At 41.7% G+C, this 18,881-nt stretch overlaps 1 protein-coding gene across 2 annotated transcripts; it reads left to right on the forward strand.

The window, feature by feature from the left end:
• The first annotated feature begins 480 nt into the window (after positions 1–480).
• LOC124207008 (connectin-like) lies at positions 481–11,648 on the forward strand. 2 transcript variants are annotated; one of them, XM_046604247.1, is made up of 5 exons: positions 481–790; positions 8,580–9,225; positions 9,316–9,826; positions 9,902–10,377; positions 10,414–11,648. In XM_046604247.1, the coding sequence occupies exons 2-4, from the start codon at positions 8,662–8,664 to the stop codon at positions 10,369–10,371; spliced, it is 1,545 nt and encodes a 514-aa protein (XP_046460203.1). In that variant the 5' UTR covers positions 481–790; positions 8,580–8,661; the 3' UTR covers positions 10,372–10,377; positions 10,414–11,648. The 2 variants fall into 2 exon arrangements, with proteins under 2 accessions (XP_046460203.1, XP_046460202.1); XM_046604246.1 differs by having other exon boundaries at positions 9,902–11,648.
• Positions 11,649–18,881: the final 7,233 nt, after the last annotated feature.

An 18,881-nucleotide genomic window follows, 5' to 3' on the forward strand; every position in this document is an offset into this window, starting at 1 on the left:
TCTCCGCTGTTGCGCGTATTACATTTGAACTACTTACAAATCACTTAACCAAAAAGATTCGGCGGTTTGATACCACTTATTCGGAAGCTGTCGTATAGTCAAAACAATTTCACAATCACTTTCCTTCGTCGTCTTCTCTTTAAGGAGCCGTGACTCAAACGGGACGGTGTAAGGATCCATGTCGGCTGCTGCTGTCGACATGATCGTGAAAGTGTTCTTCTCAATTGACCTTGTGGGAAAATTGGCTAAAAGACAAACAGCAACACAACCGACAGAAACAAAAAGAAGAGTCAAGTTGCTACTAAAGATGTGCAGTTTACAGCTGCGGTGAAAAAATAAAAAGAGAAATAACAAATAAAACAGGGACAACTATCAAGACGGCCTGTGGTGGACGGGAATAGAGAGGTGGGAGGAAACCGGCCTCGACCGCAAGAGGGACGACCGAGTTGAGAGAAAGGGAATAGAAATAAGGGGCTGGCCCGTCGCCCGTCCGTCGGCAGTCTTCTTTCGTTAGTCGAGCGGTTCGCACGTACGCGCATTCTATTTAGAGTTCGGCTCCCTTTTCTACATCGATAGTGTCACTCTTTTATTTCCCCCAAAAAATTTATCGATCGTGTGTGCTTGTGTGTGTGTGTGCAATTGATCCCTCCCTACAGGCGAATTAGTCAATTACCCAGTGCAGAGATCAAACAGACTTGTGCTCTTATCCCATCGACTAATATCAATTTGTGGACCGGAAAAAAAAGGAAATATAAGACACACACCGCGTTTCATCGTCACACCTGTCGAGGTAAATGTCACAACTGTTTATTTTCTATTGAATATTGGGGCTAAGAAATTTGGGCAATTTGGGTGAATCAGATTTGCGTGAATATACGCTAATCAGAACTTGCTAACTGGGTTATAGCCGGTGAAAACACAAAATAGACTATAGTTCTAGGTTTCTTTTTCTCCTTTGGGAACTCAAATGGTTGTTGGCGAATGTGTGCTGTTCCCAAGTTTTCCCCAAATGTCAGACACAGCTGGGCGGTCGGCTGTGTTGTGTTGTATAATATCAGTTGCAGCCATCACCGAATGATTGTTCCCGCTAATGTGTTTTTGGGCGTCGGCGCCGATTCACTCTTCTTCCAGTTTTTATATCTTCAATTGTGACTCGGTTTTTTTTCTATCCACTGCCTTTTGTTTGTCTGCACCGGTTTCTTCTCGCTAGAGGAAAGAAATGATCGTCGGTGGGCATTCATCTTCGTCACAAAATGGGGCTCCTGACTTTGCGTGTGTTGACCTAACCATTTCCGACGCAAGAAAAGAATGGAACAAACCAAACACGCGTGTACAGGCGAGAAAAAGGGGGGCACCCGCTTGCTGATTATATTTTTCTAGAGTGCTTATTGTGTCTGCGATACATAAATTTTTTTTATCGCCACCGATTTTCTTTAGAAAATTTTGAAAAACTGGTAGTGGCGCCAAATATTTTTTATTTTAAAAAAGGGACCCCGGTAATGGCAGCTGCTGCCGGGTTTTTGGGGGTGAGCAACGGCTATATAACGGCGTCCATGCATGGCATTTAGACTTGCGTGGGCGATGTGTGTGTGTGTGTTTCTCTGTTACCATAGCTGCCATCGTTGAATCATTAGCCATTCAATGAACTCTGACTTCATTTTCATTTTTGGACCAAATTCTCCGTCATTTTTCATCGTCTAAAAAATCAAAAACAGCGGATGTCACAAAATCCGGATTATTCAGTAAAATCTGGAATGTTTTTAAATTTAAAAAAAAAAATACAAAAGTAAATCCCAAGTTCAATGTCGGAACACACAGGATGTTTCCACAAATCACGACGAGAGAAAAGACTAAAGCCGAGAGGAAAATCGCTCTGTGTGTCTATCGATCCTTTTCTAGTTGTTTCTGTTGGTGCGTATAAAAGACTCTACTAGACGAGATGAAAAAGAAGACTGTCCTCCACTCTTGTTTATTTATTATGGCCGTCGTCTAGTACATAACCAATGCTCAAGTGCTGCAGTGCTACTAAATTCTCTTCTCTCGTCTCCTTGTGTTTTTATTATTTCGTTTTTCTTTTTCTTTCCTGGCTGCTGCGTTTGTTATAATGCCCAGCTCCACTCTCTCCGGCTGGTTGGGTTGCTCGCCTATAGACTCCAACAAGCCAAGTTCATTTATATCATTGTGTGTCACGTCTTGTTGGAACTCTTACCCAAATACCCCAAATGGTCGGAAAAGTTTAGTCGAGGACACCCAACAAAAAAATTGTACATACAAAAAAACGTCAATTCTGCACTTTTTTTTCTTATTCATTTCCCTTCTGCTGTGAGATCCAACGACTGCTGTATATACACGCGAACCAACGAACCGGTTTTTCGTTTGTCTTCGCATGTTGACGTTTGACGTAAAGACTTTTTCTTCTTCTTCTTCTGCTCTTTTTGGGGTTTTCCTTTTTTTGTTTTAGCCTGTCACCCGCGTTTGCCATCGGAAATCTGTGATGATTGCGTGCTGTTGTCCACCGGGTTGGCGGAATAAATATTTATGACTTATTGGGAATCAGCTGTTTGGCTACATTCCAGCCAACAACAACAACACAAAAAGGTATCTCTTGTGTTGTGAGCCATCGCGAAAGTCCGACTTTTGTGGAAGTCGATTTATTTCGGGTCGATTGGATGTTCGTTAGTTAGCTACTTGCCGGTGTGTTTTATTGTTTCGGGGTCTTCTTAGCGACGGGGCCACGCCTTCCTCATTTCCATCGCCTTGTTTTAAAATACTCACTCGAGTGGCATGTTGATGGACGTCGCGCAGGTTGTAAAAGCATCTCGGATTGACACCCGCTTTTGGTCCCCTTTCTTCTCCGTCCAAAGCGACGCCAACAAGGAGTGACGAATTGGGCGGAGGCCATTCTTTTCGGGGTTCGGCCGTCCATCTTCAACCCATGTTGTAGGGTCGCGGTAGCCTAGCTGTTTTTTTTCTTTTTCTAGAAAAACAGTTTGTCATTCCGCTTGTGTTGGCCCAGCTGATTGTCATCAACCTGGCAACACTGAAACACCGACAAAACCGGTTATCAAATAAGGCTTGTAGATTATTAGTTTAGACTGCGGCCTTTGAACTGGGTCTGTATATACAATGGTGTTACGGTGAGGAGAGTCCGTGTTATTTGCCGGATGGCCGGAATTGCGGATGAAGAAGAAGAAGACAGGAAAACTAGCCCGGCGATCGTTCAACACCGGCTTCACATAGACATCACACTTTCATAATTGACGTGTGCAAGTTGGAAAAATGAAGGGGGGAAAGAACCTTAGAACCTCTATAGCTGGGCTGGCCCATTGGCTGTCATCGCGTGTTCTCGAAATATCCCGCGCTTGGCCCTCGGGGCTAGCTATAGCCCTGCTCCCTCGATCCTCACGCGCACTCTCTCCGGCCAAGTAAACCCTATGTCTAGGCTGTGTACCATGTTCCAGCAAAGGGGGAAGAGCAGCAAGGCCGGATGGGGGTCTCTCTCGGCCGGCAGGGTTACTGATCTCTTTCTCTTGATGACGATCATAACATCTGAAGATATGAGCTATTGTTTCCCCATGCGTTATTTACGTTGGTTGACGAAGATGGCGACCCGACGCCCAGACGCCGGGCGATTGCGTCGGTGGCCGTGGCCCACAGCGGGCGATGGCGCTGCGCTGCCACCCCGGAGAAAAAAACAAAAGAGAAAAACGTTTGCGTTTGCGGTCGGGCTTCTTCTGCATCGAAACAAATGGGAAACGGGAACAACATTTTTCTTCGTGACCGTTGCCTTCCGGCCAAAAGGAGTCGTACACTATACGCACACACACAAACTACACACAACGGCGTTGTACCAATTTCTTCATTTTCTATTCAATAACAATTGCCCTCAACCCCGAACTTTCCAACCGCTTTGGGTGTTTTATTTTGAGTCGAAATAATAAAATAAAAAGGTCAGACTCTTACTAGTAACTGAATCTAAAAATAAAATGACGCAACGTGTCAATTGCTTTTAACTTAAAAGAAGAAACAAAAAATTTTCATCGGATTCGACGTCCGTGTAATGTAGGTTTCACTGCGGTTTTATTAAATAGATAACCCGAAAGGAAATTAGTTATTTTTTGTATCGAATGGATAATCAGCGAAGCGGATCACACTCCCGTTGTGTCCAATATACTTAGGTGTGTTTTATCACTTATCTATATATACTGATGTAATTCGAAAATCATATGATCCACATTTCTTTTTTTGGTCGGGTGTTAATCACTCAACTATCAACTATATAGTTAGGGGTATTTTTTATACCGTTATGAAAATCGACCGAAACGACAACACGTTCAAAAGGCGTGGAACCGTGAACAACTCGCAGCGTGTTACTCTTTTGTTTTTCAAAAGGAAAAGATAAAAACGTAATTTTGTGTTTTTTGTTTCATCGTGTGTATGTATGCTGTGTGTTCCTGTTATACTATGATGTATATATGGGCATTCCTTTTGTTTGTTGCTCTCTAAAATAAAAAAACTTCCCTGCGCTTCTTAATTAGAAAAAAAATGCAGGGGAAGAAGAAACAGAAACAGAAAAAAAAGGAAACGAAAAAAAAAAAAACACTCACAAATAAAATAATAAAGGTCGGTGAACCCCCCGGAGCAACCGAATAAGAGACCCCGGCGGGGCCGATGCTGGCGCGTTTCATTTTATATATGACGTTATATAAGTAAGACCCCTTCTGATGAGGTTTCCTAGACATATTGGAATGCCAATAAGACGAGAGTATTATTGTTGTTTAGAAAAGAAGCGATTGAGTCATCACGAATGGGGAATTTACAAAAAATATTTTCCCAGCAGTCAGTCGGATAGATTTATCTTCCGATTTAATGGTGATTGTTTTTTGATGCTCCGAGAACAACTACCACACGCAAGCTGCCTTCTTCTCGTCTCTTTCATCCAGTCTGAGTGCTTGTTAACAAAAATGGCACTCGCAATAGCGACAGAGAAAATGAAGAAAAATCTGTGACAGAACCTCATTTTCGGGATAGGAAAAGTGTTGTTAGTTTATTGCTCCGAAAAAAGTGGAGACAAGCGAAGCGACTGCCCAACTTTGGGAGCCTCGTGAAAACGAGAGAAAAATGAAAAAAGGAAAACGAGAACGTGGGGCGTCCCGACAGGAAACATACTTTCCTATCAACATGTGCGATGGTCTGCATGTGTAGTATGTCATGCTTGCCAGACAGCTGTGTGTATTCGGTTGCCGTATATATACGTATCTGTGTGTTCTATCGAACATTTCTTTTAGGGTCTATACATCGTCTATCGCTCGATTCAACTTCTTTTTTGGTTGCCTCACTTTGCCTTTTTCGCCTTCGCCAAAATAACGGATCGTATACAACGACGTCCGATTCGTCAGGAAATAAATCCTGCAGCGTGATTTACCGAGTGGAGAATCAAGCGCATTTTTACGAAACATTCGACAAATAAAAGAAAAAGAAAAAAGGTGCCAAGCTCGACATGGGCCAGTTGTAGCGATCTCTAAAACCAGATAGGAGCTAGCATAAGACCGCGCGTGATTCAAAACATGTTTTTGTTTGGCCGCGGGAAATCACGGGCAGGCGACAAAAGGCAATACGCGCGGTCGGCACAAATACAAATCTAAACGTGGTGTGTGTGTGTCAATGTATCGTAAATAAAAACGCGCGTTGAACCCAAGACCAGCACAGCTGTTCAATTTGACGAGATGCTGTAATCCTCCGCGGGCCTCGGCTGAATGAGGCGCTTGCCCAGCTCGGGCGCAGTTTCTCAGCTGCCGCTTTATTTTATACATTATACTACCACAGGGGAACAACCAAACGGGCCTATATAGCGCCGGCTTGAACTTGATTGCCACGGCCCCGGCGTTGGCTTATAAGTTGGTTGGATTAGGGGTAGTCTATAGTTTGACACGGGAGAAATGGCCCATTGAGAAACCCCCGACACGTATCACACACACTACTGGCCGTCTAAGTTATATATTAGCCGCGTCAGGGAGGCCCAGGAAGGTTGGTAGTAGCCAACGCGTGTCACACGAGAGTTTTGTCGTGGATATATATGACGATCGTTGCTCTTTTGAGTTTTTCACGGTTTGAGGTACGGCGACGAGTCGACCTGTGCACCACAGGGGGTGTCTCCTGCATTATTTCTTACTCGCATCTCTTTCCAATTCTTTATTTTTAAAACATGTCGTCATCGTCAGAGAGCTAGGCTGCTGCTGCCAACTCGTCGGGATTCATTTCCCCAACAAAGTTCTGGATTTTTGTCTTTTTTTCTTTTTTTTATCGGCCTCGGTTGTATAATGGTCGCCGGCCCACTACACGTACTATATACGCCGTCTGAAAACGAGCTAGACCCGGGTGGTCATTATCACCGTGAATGATGACCCTGTGCTTCCTTTTCGCGTCTTTTTTTCCTTCGTCTCAAAGGCTCTTTAGAGATGGGAAGTTGTGAAGACAGATGGAAAATACTGAGAGAGAACACAGTTCGCTTTCTCGTCAACGCTCCAGCGGATTTCTGAAGTAAGAGACCCGCCACCCGATTATACACAGACGGAAAAAAAGAGAAAAGAAACGAGGACGCGGGTAAAAAAGAAAAGAGAAAATTCGAATTATTTATACGTATTTTTTTTTCTTTCTCTCCTCTCCGTAATCTATTTTGAAAATTTTGCGACAGGAGGGAAAAGACGGATCGGCCTTCTTGGCACCTTGTGTGACGCTGTCGTCTCTGCTTTATATATTTTGTCGCCAGTAGTATACAGACGGCCGGGACAGACGGCCAACAGGGTCACAAAATTACATAATCGTATAGAATGAATCTTGAAATCAAAATGAATCGCCGTCGCCGTGGTGTATTTTCGGCTCTGTCACGCCGCCAGTGATTTATTTGTTTGTTTGCGTTTGTCTGGCCGCTGACAACGACAGCAGGAAAGAAAAAAAAATAAGAAATTTTCGCTTTCTCCTCTAATAAATTTATTGTAGGGGGGATTATTCAACGCCCGTGTACACATCGCTAAACTTCACCTTCTTTTATTTATTCATGACGCATTTTTTACTGGAAGGCAAACGGACGGCGATTTGTAAAAAGGTGGAATAGATTTGGTTGATTTGTATACACATACATCTCTCGTTGGACTCCGCTGTCAAGGTGAACGCGGTCGCGTGTGACGTTCAATCATTTCGAAAGATGTCGATCGTTGTTTTTTGTGGACGAGTATTACATATAAAAGCAAATATGAACGTAACAAAAAATAAACAAACAAAATAATCATAACGGAGATAGGAAAAAACCAGTCTTGGTTAGTTCTGTACATAATCCGTTAACCATGACGACCTGTCCAGCCGTTTCGTTGACTTTAAGGTAGTCCCAACTTTTAGAAAAGAAGCAAGACAAGAACCGTCGTCCGTCTCATCCGCCGGCCAGACATGACAACTTGACGGAGCGTGATCGAATCGTGATCACGAAGAATGAGAAATGAGTCCGATAACGAAGAAAGGCGACGACGCAGCGTTCATTGAACTTTTCTATTTTTAAAAAAAGAAAATCTCGATGTTGTTAGAATTTATTTGTAAATTTTTCTAAAGTAAAGAAAGATTGCATGACTATATAGCCAGCAGCCAGCTGGGCGGCAATCGATCGGCATGGCTTTCCCGCTATAGAGTTTTTATATAATATCAGTTTTGAAAATAGCACAATGGATAGTCTGTAATAAAAAAATGAGAACCCGAAGAAGAAGATTTTAGACTTCAAAACGAGAAACGCCCAAAGTAAGAGGATAGATACAGGCAAAACTCTTGTCACACATATTTTAACTCTCTCTCTCAGACATAAAAAAGAACCCGGCATATAGGATGTCATCCACAACGATATACGAACTTTTATTTTGTTAAACCATTCTATTAGACAATCGTTTTTTTTTTTTTTATTTTGCACCATGACTTATGTGGTTTCTGGAAGAATCTAATCTTTTTAGGTTATTTTTTTGCTCTATATAGTTTTACTACCCTCGTTGCTCGTAAGTCCGTAATCCTAGGCAAAGGCCACCGAACCACGTATCCTATATGGGATGCGTGACACTGTAATGTAGCCATGGACCCACACGGTCAGAAGAGCGGCTCTCATTCTGTCCTAACTTTTGACATGAAACTTGAGGGTTTCATCACTTGGATTCTCTTACATTTGCACAAGTGCAACATTACAAGTCTCTCCACTCTGTTTAACTAATTGGGATCAGGTGGCATCTTTCGCAAAAAACCACAACAATGGGGAAATTTAAGAAAATTATAGAGTTGGATAGACGTGTTGGCCAAAAAAGAAAATGTTAAATTACAATTCCATGGTCGTTATTTTACTACCAGCATCTAGAATAAACGAACAAAAAAAATAAATGCGTCATAAAAAACATCATCTGATAATGAAAGTTTTGTATTTTTGTCAGGCTATAGCAGCAGTATATGACCAAGGATTCCGTTCTATTGCGATGTTGTTGTTTTTTAGTGTAGCGTGTTAAAATGCAACGTGATTCGACTCTTCTTTTGTTTTTTTTTCTCATTTCGTGCAGGTAAAAGGAAAAGAAAGGCGAATCGACCAAACACACGCAGCAACTACTATTAGCTCGAAAAGAAAGACTATTATACATCAACATGACATCAGTTGATTGCGAACGGACTCAACGGAGGTACGGCGGCGAGCGGCGATTTTTTCTGGTTTTATTCTGGATCGCCCTGGTGACGATCACGTCCAGTTTGGAGGCCGGCGCTCAGCGGGACGGCCCCACAAAATTCAACGACTACGACGACTACGACATGTTCAAAGACCAGCAGATGTTGCACGACGCCATGGAAGAGGAAACGTCGTCGGGAGGCCAACCTGAAAACATTTGCGACGTCCGGTCGACTCTGTCCGTCTATTGCTTTTGCGACAGCCTGTCGCTGAATAACGACGCCAGCGAGGCTAAATGTTCCGTTTTCAACGTCAGCGATCAAAACGATTCCATTTGGGAGCTGTTCAAAACCCAAGTCGGCATAAAAGAGTTGCAGCTCAACGTCCAAGAGGACGGACGGCTCAATTTCCTACCAGCTGCCGTATTGCGTCATTTGCCCGGTTTGACGTCGCTACAGGTGCGCGAGGCCACCATCGACACTCTGGCCGCCCAAACCTTTGTTGACGTCACCCATTTGCAGGAGCTCAGACTCAACCGCAACAAGGTAAACACACCTTTAATTAACACAAATAAATTACAATTACAACGGTGAACTAATGAAGAAGTTTCGTGATTTTTTAAATTGGATTTTCAGATTCGTCATATTCGGCCGTTCGCGTTCCAGGGCTTGTCCAAAACTGTCGAATTGGAATTGAGCAACAACGAATTGGTCAGTTTGGAGCGAGGCGTTTTCGCCGATTTGGACGACCTGCGCCAACTGTTTCTGGATGGCAACAACATCTCGCTGGTCGAGGACTCGGTCTTCCAGAACCTGAAGAAACTGGAAGAGCTGGACCTGTCTGGCAACAATATCGCCGTCCTGACGGGCGAGACTCTGATGGGCCTGCAGCAACTCAAGAAGCTCTCCCTGCGCGGCAACCAGTTGGCCATCGTGGGCGACCACACCTTCGCCCATGCCGGCAACCTCCGACGGCTGGATCTCAGCTCCAACCACCTCCAAGTCATCCGCCAACAAGCCCTGGCCGGTCTCGGCCAATTGAGCTTTCTCGATTTGGCACACAATCAACTGGCCGGACTTGACAAGGCCGCTGTGTCGCCCATCTGGTCCAATTTGCTGAATAGTTCCATGACGTTTTCTTTAGAAGGTATGTTAATAGTTATACAAATGGACATCAGGAAAGAGTTGTCATTTTAATAACCTTTTTATTTTCTTTCTCCAGACAATCCGTTGCAGTGCGACTGTCGCTTGTTATGGATCCTCCGAGATCTCAGAATGTCCAGCTCGAGTGCCACTCTGAAGACGGGCATTGACCAATTAAATTGCGCTGCCACTGCCACCGGAAGTAGTTCGCCGACTGCCCTTGTTACGATGTTATCGAAACTCGATTGCCGGCCGACCACCGTTGCGCCGCCGACAACCAGACGGCCGTCGAGGGGCTCGACGACGGCCACCTACGTCGTGGCGGACGAGCCGAAACTGCCGCTGGTGGTCAACGACGACAACAGCGCCTCCCTTCAACTCTCCAGCCCGGCGGAAAGCAAAGAAGTCCGGCCTCAAGTTCCGGCTGCCTCCGCCGCCACCGACACCGTCCAGGAGGACCAGGGCTCTTCATCGGCGCCTGTTGCTGCTAGACCCGTCGCCGGTTTATGTCTGTCCCTGGTGTTGGTGGCCACTGTGCTGCTGTGGTGACCGGCGCGCCCATTTGTCACTCTCCCATGAAGAGAATTGTTACATTAATGACAAATCGCATTCACACAGCACTGCCAAAACGCGCGGCCAATTTTCTCAGACAGGACATAAATAAAGTTTCTAACAACAGATAAAATACTGGAGCCCAGGGTAAAAAAAGGAAATAAGAGGGGTAGAAATCCACAACAATTCCTAATTTTTGTCAACAATGGGGATTTTCAACCATTTCTCATTTTTTTTTTTTTTAGTTTTTTTAAAGTTCATTTGATCTTTTTTTTCTTTCTCTCTTGACAGTATATGTGTGTTTATTTTCATTTTTCGTATAACTTTCGAATTTTCTTCCAATTATCTAATTTTTTTTTCTTCAATTTCATTGTTGGAAATCGACCCTGATTTTTGACGCAATGTGTCTGTGATGTTTTCGCTTGCATGGAGAAACTCTGACGATCAATTATCTGAAATATGACTTAAAGTATGGCAGGAGATTATTAGAATAATTACGGAGAATAACGGCAAAAATTATAACGATTGACGACCGTGACGAGATGGACGACTATATTTCATGTGACAGAAGGTTGAAAAAAAAAGGCTCCCGGGTAAAACAGATTAACTTCATATATAAATAGGCTATGATACGGCAGTTTTCTTTAGACTTTTTTAATTATTATTTACACCTGTTGCTTTCACCGTTTTTGCCGAAGACTGCTGCCACCTGGGCATAAATCTCAATTTCAAATCCGGCGAGTCCAGATGACATATATGTACTAAACTGTATTATTACATCGTTACATGAAAAGAAAAAAAAAAGGTCCGGTATTTATACCACAGGGCTTGCGCTTGCAATGTGTTCTAGTTTTTTTTTAATTATTATTATTATCGGAGACCTCCTTATGTTTTTCACATTGCACCCTAAGTGTTCCGCGTCATGGTTTTGCCTTTCGTTTGGTTTGAACTTTGCACTATATACCGACATGCAACTTGCTGATGTTGTAGCTGTATACGAAAAAATTTAAGAAAAAAAAAACAGTAACTGGAACTCGAAATGCGCCAGCAGCGAATGGTATACATATGGACAAGTCAAAACAGTGAAAATGCCAAGTTCCCATATACATGATTGATGTATTCAAGCGAAAATAAATTCGATTTCGATGTAAATATTTGTCACGATATACTATAATGTATTTTTTTTTCTCTGTCTTCCATTTGATTGATTTTCAATCTTCTTCTTTCTCATCTCTGAATATACGTAGGAAATATAATCATCGTCGTTACGAAAATGTCTCCAATTTATTCATTTCTGTGAGATGGTGGTGGACTGATGGTGGCCCCAGTCCGGTTTGACACCGAGTCCTCCGCGCAAGACTTATCGATTAGAAATTGAGATATCAAAAGACTGGAATTGGTGTGAATAAATTTGAGTTAAACCGGGAGTCAAATTCAGCAACGACTGGTTGAGCAAGCAACACAGGCTTATCTGGTTGAGGAGTGTAGAAAACCGTAACCGAATTATAAAATATAGAATTCCAATCAAAGTCGAGACACATGTTTCGCTGTCTCGCCACCCAACCGGCGTCTTACTTTGTACATTTTTTTGGTTGATTTCTTAATATGGGAGTCGCCCCGGTAGTGATGCAGAGTCCACAGCACACAGTCACTGTCTAAAGAAAGGCGAGCTCTATGGACACGAAATGTAGTGACGAAATCAGGGTGGAGTTATTTTACACGAGAGAGGAAAGAACCCGTCATCCCAAAACCAGCATATGTCATGTTGCATATTGCGCCTGCAGCAGGGAATGAATCAAATCAAATAACAACGTCCCGCCTGTATAATACAGTCTGGCAGCTGGTTCCTATATATTCATAAAGCGCATTTAATCCGCTTTGAGAGGTAACCTAGTAACCAATAAAAAAAAGAGGAAAGATTCAATCACGATCTCAACGGTTGGGAAAGTTTGATTGACAATAGACGGCGCAGTTCCCATCAAAACTGAAATCTTATTAAAGTTTTATTTTCAAATATTTGATGCTATTCGCATGTAAACTATACTCGTGTATTATTCGAGGTAGGCCTATTTATTATGTGTCGACTTTAATCTATTTACTCGAATATAGGCTGTGCTTTCAAATATTTCTTAATTTGTTTTATTCGTTTATTAAGATGTTTATCGGTATCATTAGCTTAAAAAAAAAGCGGTGACCTCTGCCGTTCTTCTTCTTCGTTCATAACAGTTGTGTAGTAAATGTAGGAAAAAGAACACGCGATCGGGGACAAGGAAAACCCATAAATAAATCTAAAGCCGTCTAGAGCAGATCAACCGAGATGTTAACCCGATCTGCCTACCCTAGCCGAAGCTTACTATCTAAATTGTTAACGGTTACAGAAGACATGCTATTCTATCAAGAAAGACATTTGAATGCTGTAATTTTTTTAATCCGCTTTATGGCGAAAATATGTTATGGTGCGCTAGCGAATTTGTTGCTGGAAACAAGTTCGAATGTAATTCAATCGGAGTAGATCAGTTTTCACTGTATACAACTTTATCCCCCCCAACCTGGACAATTTTCTTACTACATAACCACGCATTAGTAGGATGTAGCAAATTTGAGCGGGTTCTTTTTGGGGCCTTCTTACAACCATTTCTCTAGTTTCTTACCTTTTTTACACTACTCTAAAAATAAATGTCAACATAACATTTACGTTAATCTGTGAAGATTGTAACATCAACTGATTTTTACACGTTTCATGTTATGAAATTCAGCTCGTAATGTAACATTTATAACAACGGTCCTTTTACAGAAACATACCGCAAACACGCTAAAAAGAGCCTGGGAAGGAAAATTCGTATTTTTGATTTCCAATTTTGATGCTTGATTTTTTTAATTATGCATTTTTTGTTCCAAGAATTAGTACGCCTTTACCGCCATCTGTGGCTTTTTTTGTCGCACGGTCAATCCGCTAGGGGCGCTGTCACCTGACGGACCCCATCCCCTATGCCGCTCGATGAAATTCCATACCTTTATTGGTGCTCCAACCCTCCGTAATTCCGTAAGCATTAAAAATTAAAATTAAGACTGGTACGGTACTGGAGACCAGTAAGTGCTATATAATTATTATATGCTAGTTTCCAGACTACAGACTACCGTTAGTTACTCTTATACGAAGATAGTGAAGCGGTTATAGGCTATGTCGCTGGTTATGCGGTAAACAATAATAGATTCATGATGTATTTATGAAAATATGTTATGGTGTATGAGTGCCGAACCGCGGCATAATTTTAGGCAATTGTCAACTATTCAAAAACGATCTTCTTGTGGTGGCAAAAACCGAAATAGTTTTATCACACCTTTATCGATGCCTTCAGCCCCTTTTATACACCTGTGCAGAAGTTGGTGTGTCTCCTAACTTCTGATACAAGAAGGATGCCAAATAAAAAGGTTGCAAACTTTATTGAAGCCCTCGTGAGACCGGGCCGTATCGGGCTTGCCTAGATAACCCCTGGATAACCCAAAATTCTTGTAACTTTTTAAATCAGTACAAGGTCAAGGATTGTACATCAGTGTTCGAGAAATAATATTCCTCGTAAATCCAAACATGAACAAAGCTATTAGCGGACCAATCCCAGTCCCTCAAGTATATGTCAAATAAGATGGAGCAAGCCGGAGGAAGCTTTGGTGTCCTAGAGATACAGGGCTTTAATTTCAATTATATAACATAAAAGCTGATAAATATCTTACATACATTAACTAAACGATCACAATTATTTAACTCACACTCGGAATGATAAGCAAGGCCCGAGCCCGAGAAATTTATTTAAAACCGACACGGTCTCTACGAAATAGGTATCTGTAGCCGGACGTAATTGGGCGGGATTTTTTGAGGGTTTTAGAGGTTTAAATTTAACGGGTTGTTTTCGTTGGAGAGTTTTCAACCGGTTTCCTTAATGTTCCCTAATGTAAGAAGTAAAATGGGACTCCCCTCATTTTGTGCAAGAAGCTGAATATTTGAATAAGCAAGGAAAGCAACGCAAAAGGCATATAAGATTCCGAGCATGTCTCGGAAGTTAAAAGTCTAACTTAAACTAACTATTAACCTTTATAACTTTTATCGATACTCAACTCCTCCGTAAGAATTTATGTAAGAGTGAGTAGCCTACTGGAGACCAGAAAGCATTCCTAATGATTATTATTTCAATCAGGCATCACGGAGGAATTTGTAATGGTTCGAGAGCTTCGTAGAATCAAGGCCGATGTAAAGTTTAGTTGGGAATGGCACGAACTTCCGTAAACTGATCGACTTATCTCTTCATTTATTTATCCTTTTTTTGTTCTATAGCGGCTTTAAGCCAGCCTGCTGCTGTCAACCTTTGAAAGACTTTGCGTTGTTTTCTTAGCGGCTAACTCAAGTCGTGTTTCCGGTGCGAACTATTAATGTCTGCTTGAATAGTGCGGGGAGGTGCGGGATACGTTTGGCCAATTGCCACGAGCTCTCAAGCTACCGGCAAATTCATGCTTATTCATATACAAGCTAAAGAAGACGTCCGTTGGTTATCTAAAACGAGTTGCTAGATAATCTAAAAATCAAAGAAAAGGTCCACGTTAGCTAAATATTAATGAGACAGTCACTTTAATGGACCATCGATTCACTTCCGCTACCTCCAGTTGCTTCTTCCCTTTCAACGACATCGTCACACATCCGCTTGGCGTTGGGATTTTCCAAGGAAATTTGAGACGCAGAAAATTTGAGTTGATCTGGTCAGTTTTGGCGGAATTTTGCACATACTACCAACCAAAGAAGGTTCTCATGGAGGTCTGTTAAATAGATTTAGGGTTATCATCACTGAGGAAGCAAAATAAAATTTAATCACAAATTTTCGCTTACGAATTCACGTTTAGAAATCAGAAAAGTCTTGACCCTGATATGATACAGGATGAATTAATGACTGAATTTTGGGAAATTCCCAAATACTATTTGGTTACCGCGATAAAATTCAAGTTTTAGCTGCTTGGGACGACAACTTAGAAAACATGATGGTTTGGGATTCATGAAAATGTCAGACAAAAACATGTAATATCGTGTTTCTTTTTTTAATGAATAAAAAAATAATAATAATCTGATAGCTTGGATTTAGCGAAAAAAAATATTTAAGTTTCAAACGAATACAGATATCCTTGCTTTTTTTCCTTACACTTCAAGCGATTGAGTTTATAAATGCGATTTGTTATTTGGTATGACAGCTTGCATAATTTTATCCACAAACTGACAAACGGCAGTGATTCACGAAAAAAACCAAAATAGAAAATATCAGATATACGAGCTCGTGGTCTCAAGCAGACTTGACAGAATGCTCTTCTTTCATATTCGACTGTTATTTATTTTTACGTGGTGCTATATCCATTAAAACGACAAGCTTATCTTCCAAATCTGCCATGGTTTTGCTGACAAAAAGACCACAATACCAGATATATAAAACGACACTCCGGTTTTTAGAGCTTTGCTGATGCCATTTTTAAAAATGCAATTTATTAGAGCACATCGAATGGGAATTACGAACGAAAAAAATAAAAAATATATGTGCGTGCACGAGAAATGTATTTCCGTCATATTTCTTTCGTTTTCTGTATCCCGCCGGAAGGCGGATCCCTCACAATTATCACTTGCGCCACCCATTCCCAGACCGTTAACTCATAAATCAACAATGACTTATATACCGGTATTGCCTTTGCGTGAAAGAATGGTCATTTTTAAAGTTTTGATAAACAAATAGGAAGAAGCAGGTAACTAGCAGCAACGCTTGCCACTCATTTAACTCAATATTTCCAGAAATCATTACAATTCACGCTGAGTAACAGTATACCTGTTACTAAGTAAACTAAGAGCCCAACCATAAGCCTATAGAGTGATGGTGGGATTTGGATTTGTTGATTTTGAAAGAAAAAAAAAGCTCTGGTCATTTCCGACGTTTGTTTAGTTGGAAAAACTTTGAAGAGGTTAGACAAATAGAAGAATCTTCTCGGTTACGTACAGAATCTTCAGTTAAAGCACTCATGTGTTCTCGGGGTAAGATTGAATAGAAACAACAACCACCGGTTGATAAGAGCCATCGTTCATTTTCCTATGCATTCCGATGAAAATAAAGAACGAAAATTCGGTTGATTGAAAGTGACCATCGCGATTGCTCGGATATATACTACAGAATGTCGTCCAGGACAAGGGTAAAAGCCATACAGGCATGACGAAGATAACCTAAGCTTGGGTGAATAAAAATAAAAAGTAAGAAAGAGAATTGCTCAGTGAGGTGAGAAGGAAAGAAAGAAGAATAGAAAAAGGTGTCCATTTTTTTTATTTTTGGTGGCCTAAATTTCTTTCAGCTTCTTCTTCTTACAGATTCAAAACGAAACACTCGTTTCATTCTTCATCGGTAATCACCCTGGCGACAATCTACAATCAGAAGCGATCGAGCACAGCTGGGTGTTATTATAGCTACTTTCTTCGTCTCTCCACGGGTCTCGTTTCTCTCGTTGGCCTCTACTTGATTTCTTATTCTTCCAGCTTTTTTTTTCTATTTCATTTTGTAAGGCACAGCAGTTTTTTTTATTTCCCTGCTGTAGTCCACTGAATGCTCTTTTGTGTCTATTTCTGAAGAAAAACATAGAACCGCTTAGAATGCAGCATCACAGGCTGCTATAAAACTTTTTCTCCATTTTTTTTTCTCTTTTACATTTCAAAAAGAAAACGTAGAATACTCTACGCGGCAAGAGAATGCGAGCGTAAGGGAACCCCTTTTTGTGTGTATCCTCCCCCCCCCCTCTCAAAAGAAAACAAAATATGTAAGCCGAAGAGATGGTACTATACTACCCCGAAACCGGAATCCAAAGTAAGTTTCACCCTATTCAAAATTTGGACGGACGAGGCGGAATATAACGACGGTCGTAAATTGCCAGACATACCGCGTCGGTGAAATCCTATATTATATATATTTTTTTTTCCTGGGTAAACCAGGGTAAACGCCCATCATTGGAGAGCAGTATATGATTTGCCATTCAGCCAAGGGAAAGTATGGATGTACAAATTGTAGACATCTATACTTAAAATCTCGTTTTTCACATGCACTACTTTGCTTGCCACATGCTGTGGTCTCTTCTCTGAGAGAGTAACGACTCAAAACGCTGACATCATCACTCATTTTCTCTTTCAACTGAAGCGAAACTGTGAAAGTGTATCAACACTATTTTTTTTCCCCCTCCAACTTTTCGGCAGCGTCATTGGCGTGTCCCGAAAGATTTTGATGGCGGGTCAATCTTTCGTGTTTGATAACATTTCGTTTTTATTCGCTGGCGGGTAACAATTGGACACTCGACCCGGCCCTATAGTCATAAAATGTTTCATTTTATTCATAACACATTGATGGTTATTACTAGTTTGCGACTTTTAAATCGAACAGAATGGGGACAGTAGAGCGTGAGTTACTTTTGTGCGCTATGTACAGTTTGGGTTAGATTATTTATGACATCCGCCCGTAGAGTCCGCTCTCCACCAATTTGGGATAAGTAGCATCAAATTCTACCAGCAGGTGGCTCTGTGGATGTGGTGAATGAGAAAGTTGGAAATCTCTGGAGAGGAAAAAGGCTTCAAGTTTGTCCGGGAAGTTCAGAATGACGACGACTGCGCAAGAGCAGTTTCGAAACCGTTTAGATTAAAGGTTAATTTAATTTGAGAAAATGGACAAAACCATTGTTCCAATAGAGATGAATACGGCTTCTATCGGAAATGGTTGATGCGCGATTCCGTATGAGAAAGATTGAATTCTAGGGCGGACAATTTCGTCGAACCAATTTGAAAAAATAATAAAATGGCGTGTTCGGTTGGCGCAAAGATTGAATACTCTACTGTGATTATATAAACTAAGATTCCCCAACAATACAAAGTGGCGTTTGATGGGCACCTGCGACAGCCTTTTGGAATACATAATAAATATTTGCATGACTTATCAGCAAATCAAATAAAAATTTCTCTAAAATTCTGAAAACTGTTTCTCATTAATTTGGAAAGAACAACAAAACCAAGGGGCGTATTTAACGAGACATGTGTATTACCCAAATTTTCTTGATTGAAAGTGCGTGATAAAGCAATATAAGCTTGTCAAGGCTATCGAACATCTTCGTTACGTACTCCCTTCACTTGTGTTCTATTCAGTCAACGGGCGTCTTCGTAATCAAGCATGGTGATCTGACATTCGATACGGAGTTGATCTTTGATAAATAATTTCTGCTTCATCTCCATCACTCGAGCCCAGCTGAAGAGGATGGTGGGACGCTGTTGTGGCCCATCCAGTCCGAAGTTCATCTGCCCGTGATCCTCGAATTCAAGGTCTCCGTTCGTGTTGGCGATGCCGTAACGATACTCGACGTGAGGCCGCCGTTGAGTTGCCGATTGCAACTGCAGGGCCAGCGAAGAACTGCAGGCGTCTCTCACGTTCATCACCAGCTGCCACTTGAATCCACCCTGAGAG

The sequence above is a fragment of the Daphnia pulex genome, chromosome 11 (genome assembly GCF_021134715.1).
Source record: "Daphnia pulex isolate KAP4 chromosome 11, ASM2113471v1".
NCBI classification, from domain to species: domain Eukaryota; kingdom Metazoa; phylum Arthropoda; class Branchiopoda; order Diplostraca; family Daphniidae; genus Daphnia; species Daphnia pulex.

Coding starts and splice junctions, on each gene's coding strand:
- LOC124207008 (XM_046604246.1), top strand. CDS start 8,662: ATGACATCAGTTGATTGCGAACGGACTCAACGGAGGTACGGCGGCGAG. Junction 9,226..9,315: donor TCAGACTCAACCGCAACAAG/GTAAACACACCT, acceptor TTGGATTTTCAG/ATTCGTCATATTCGGCCGTT. Junction 9,827..9,901: donor CATGACGTTTTCTTTAGAAG/GTATGTTAATAG, acceptor TTCTTTCTCCAG/ACAATCCGTTGCAGTGCGAC.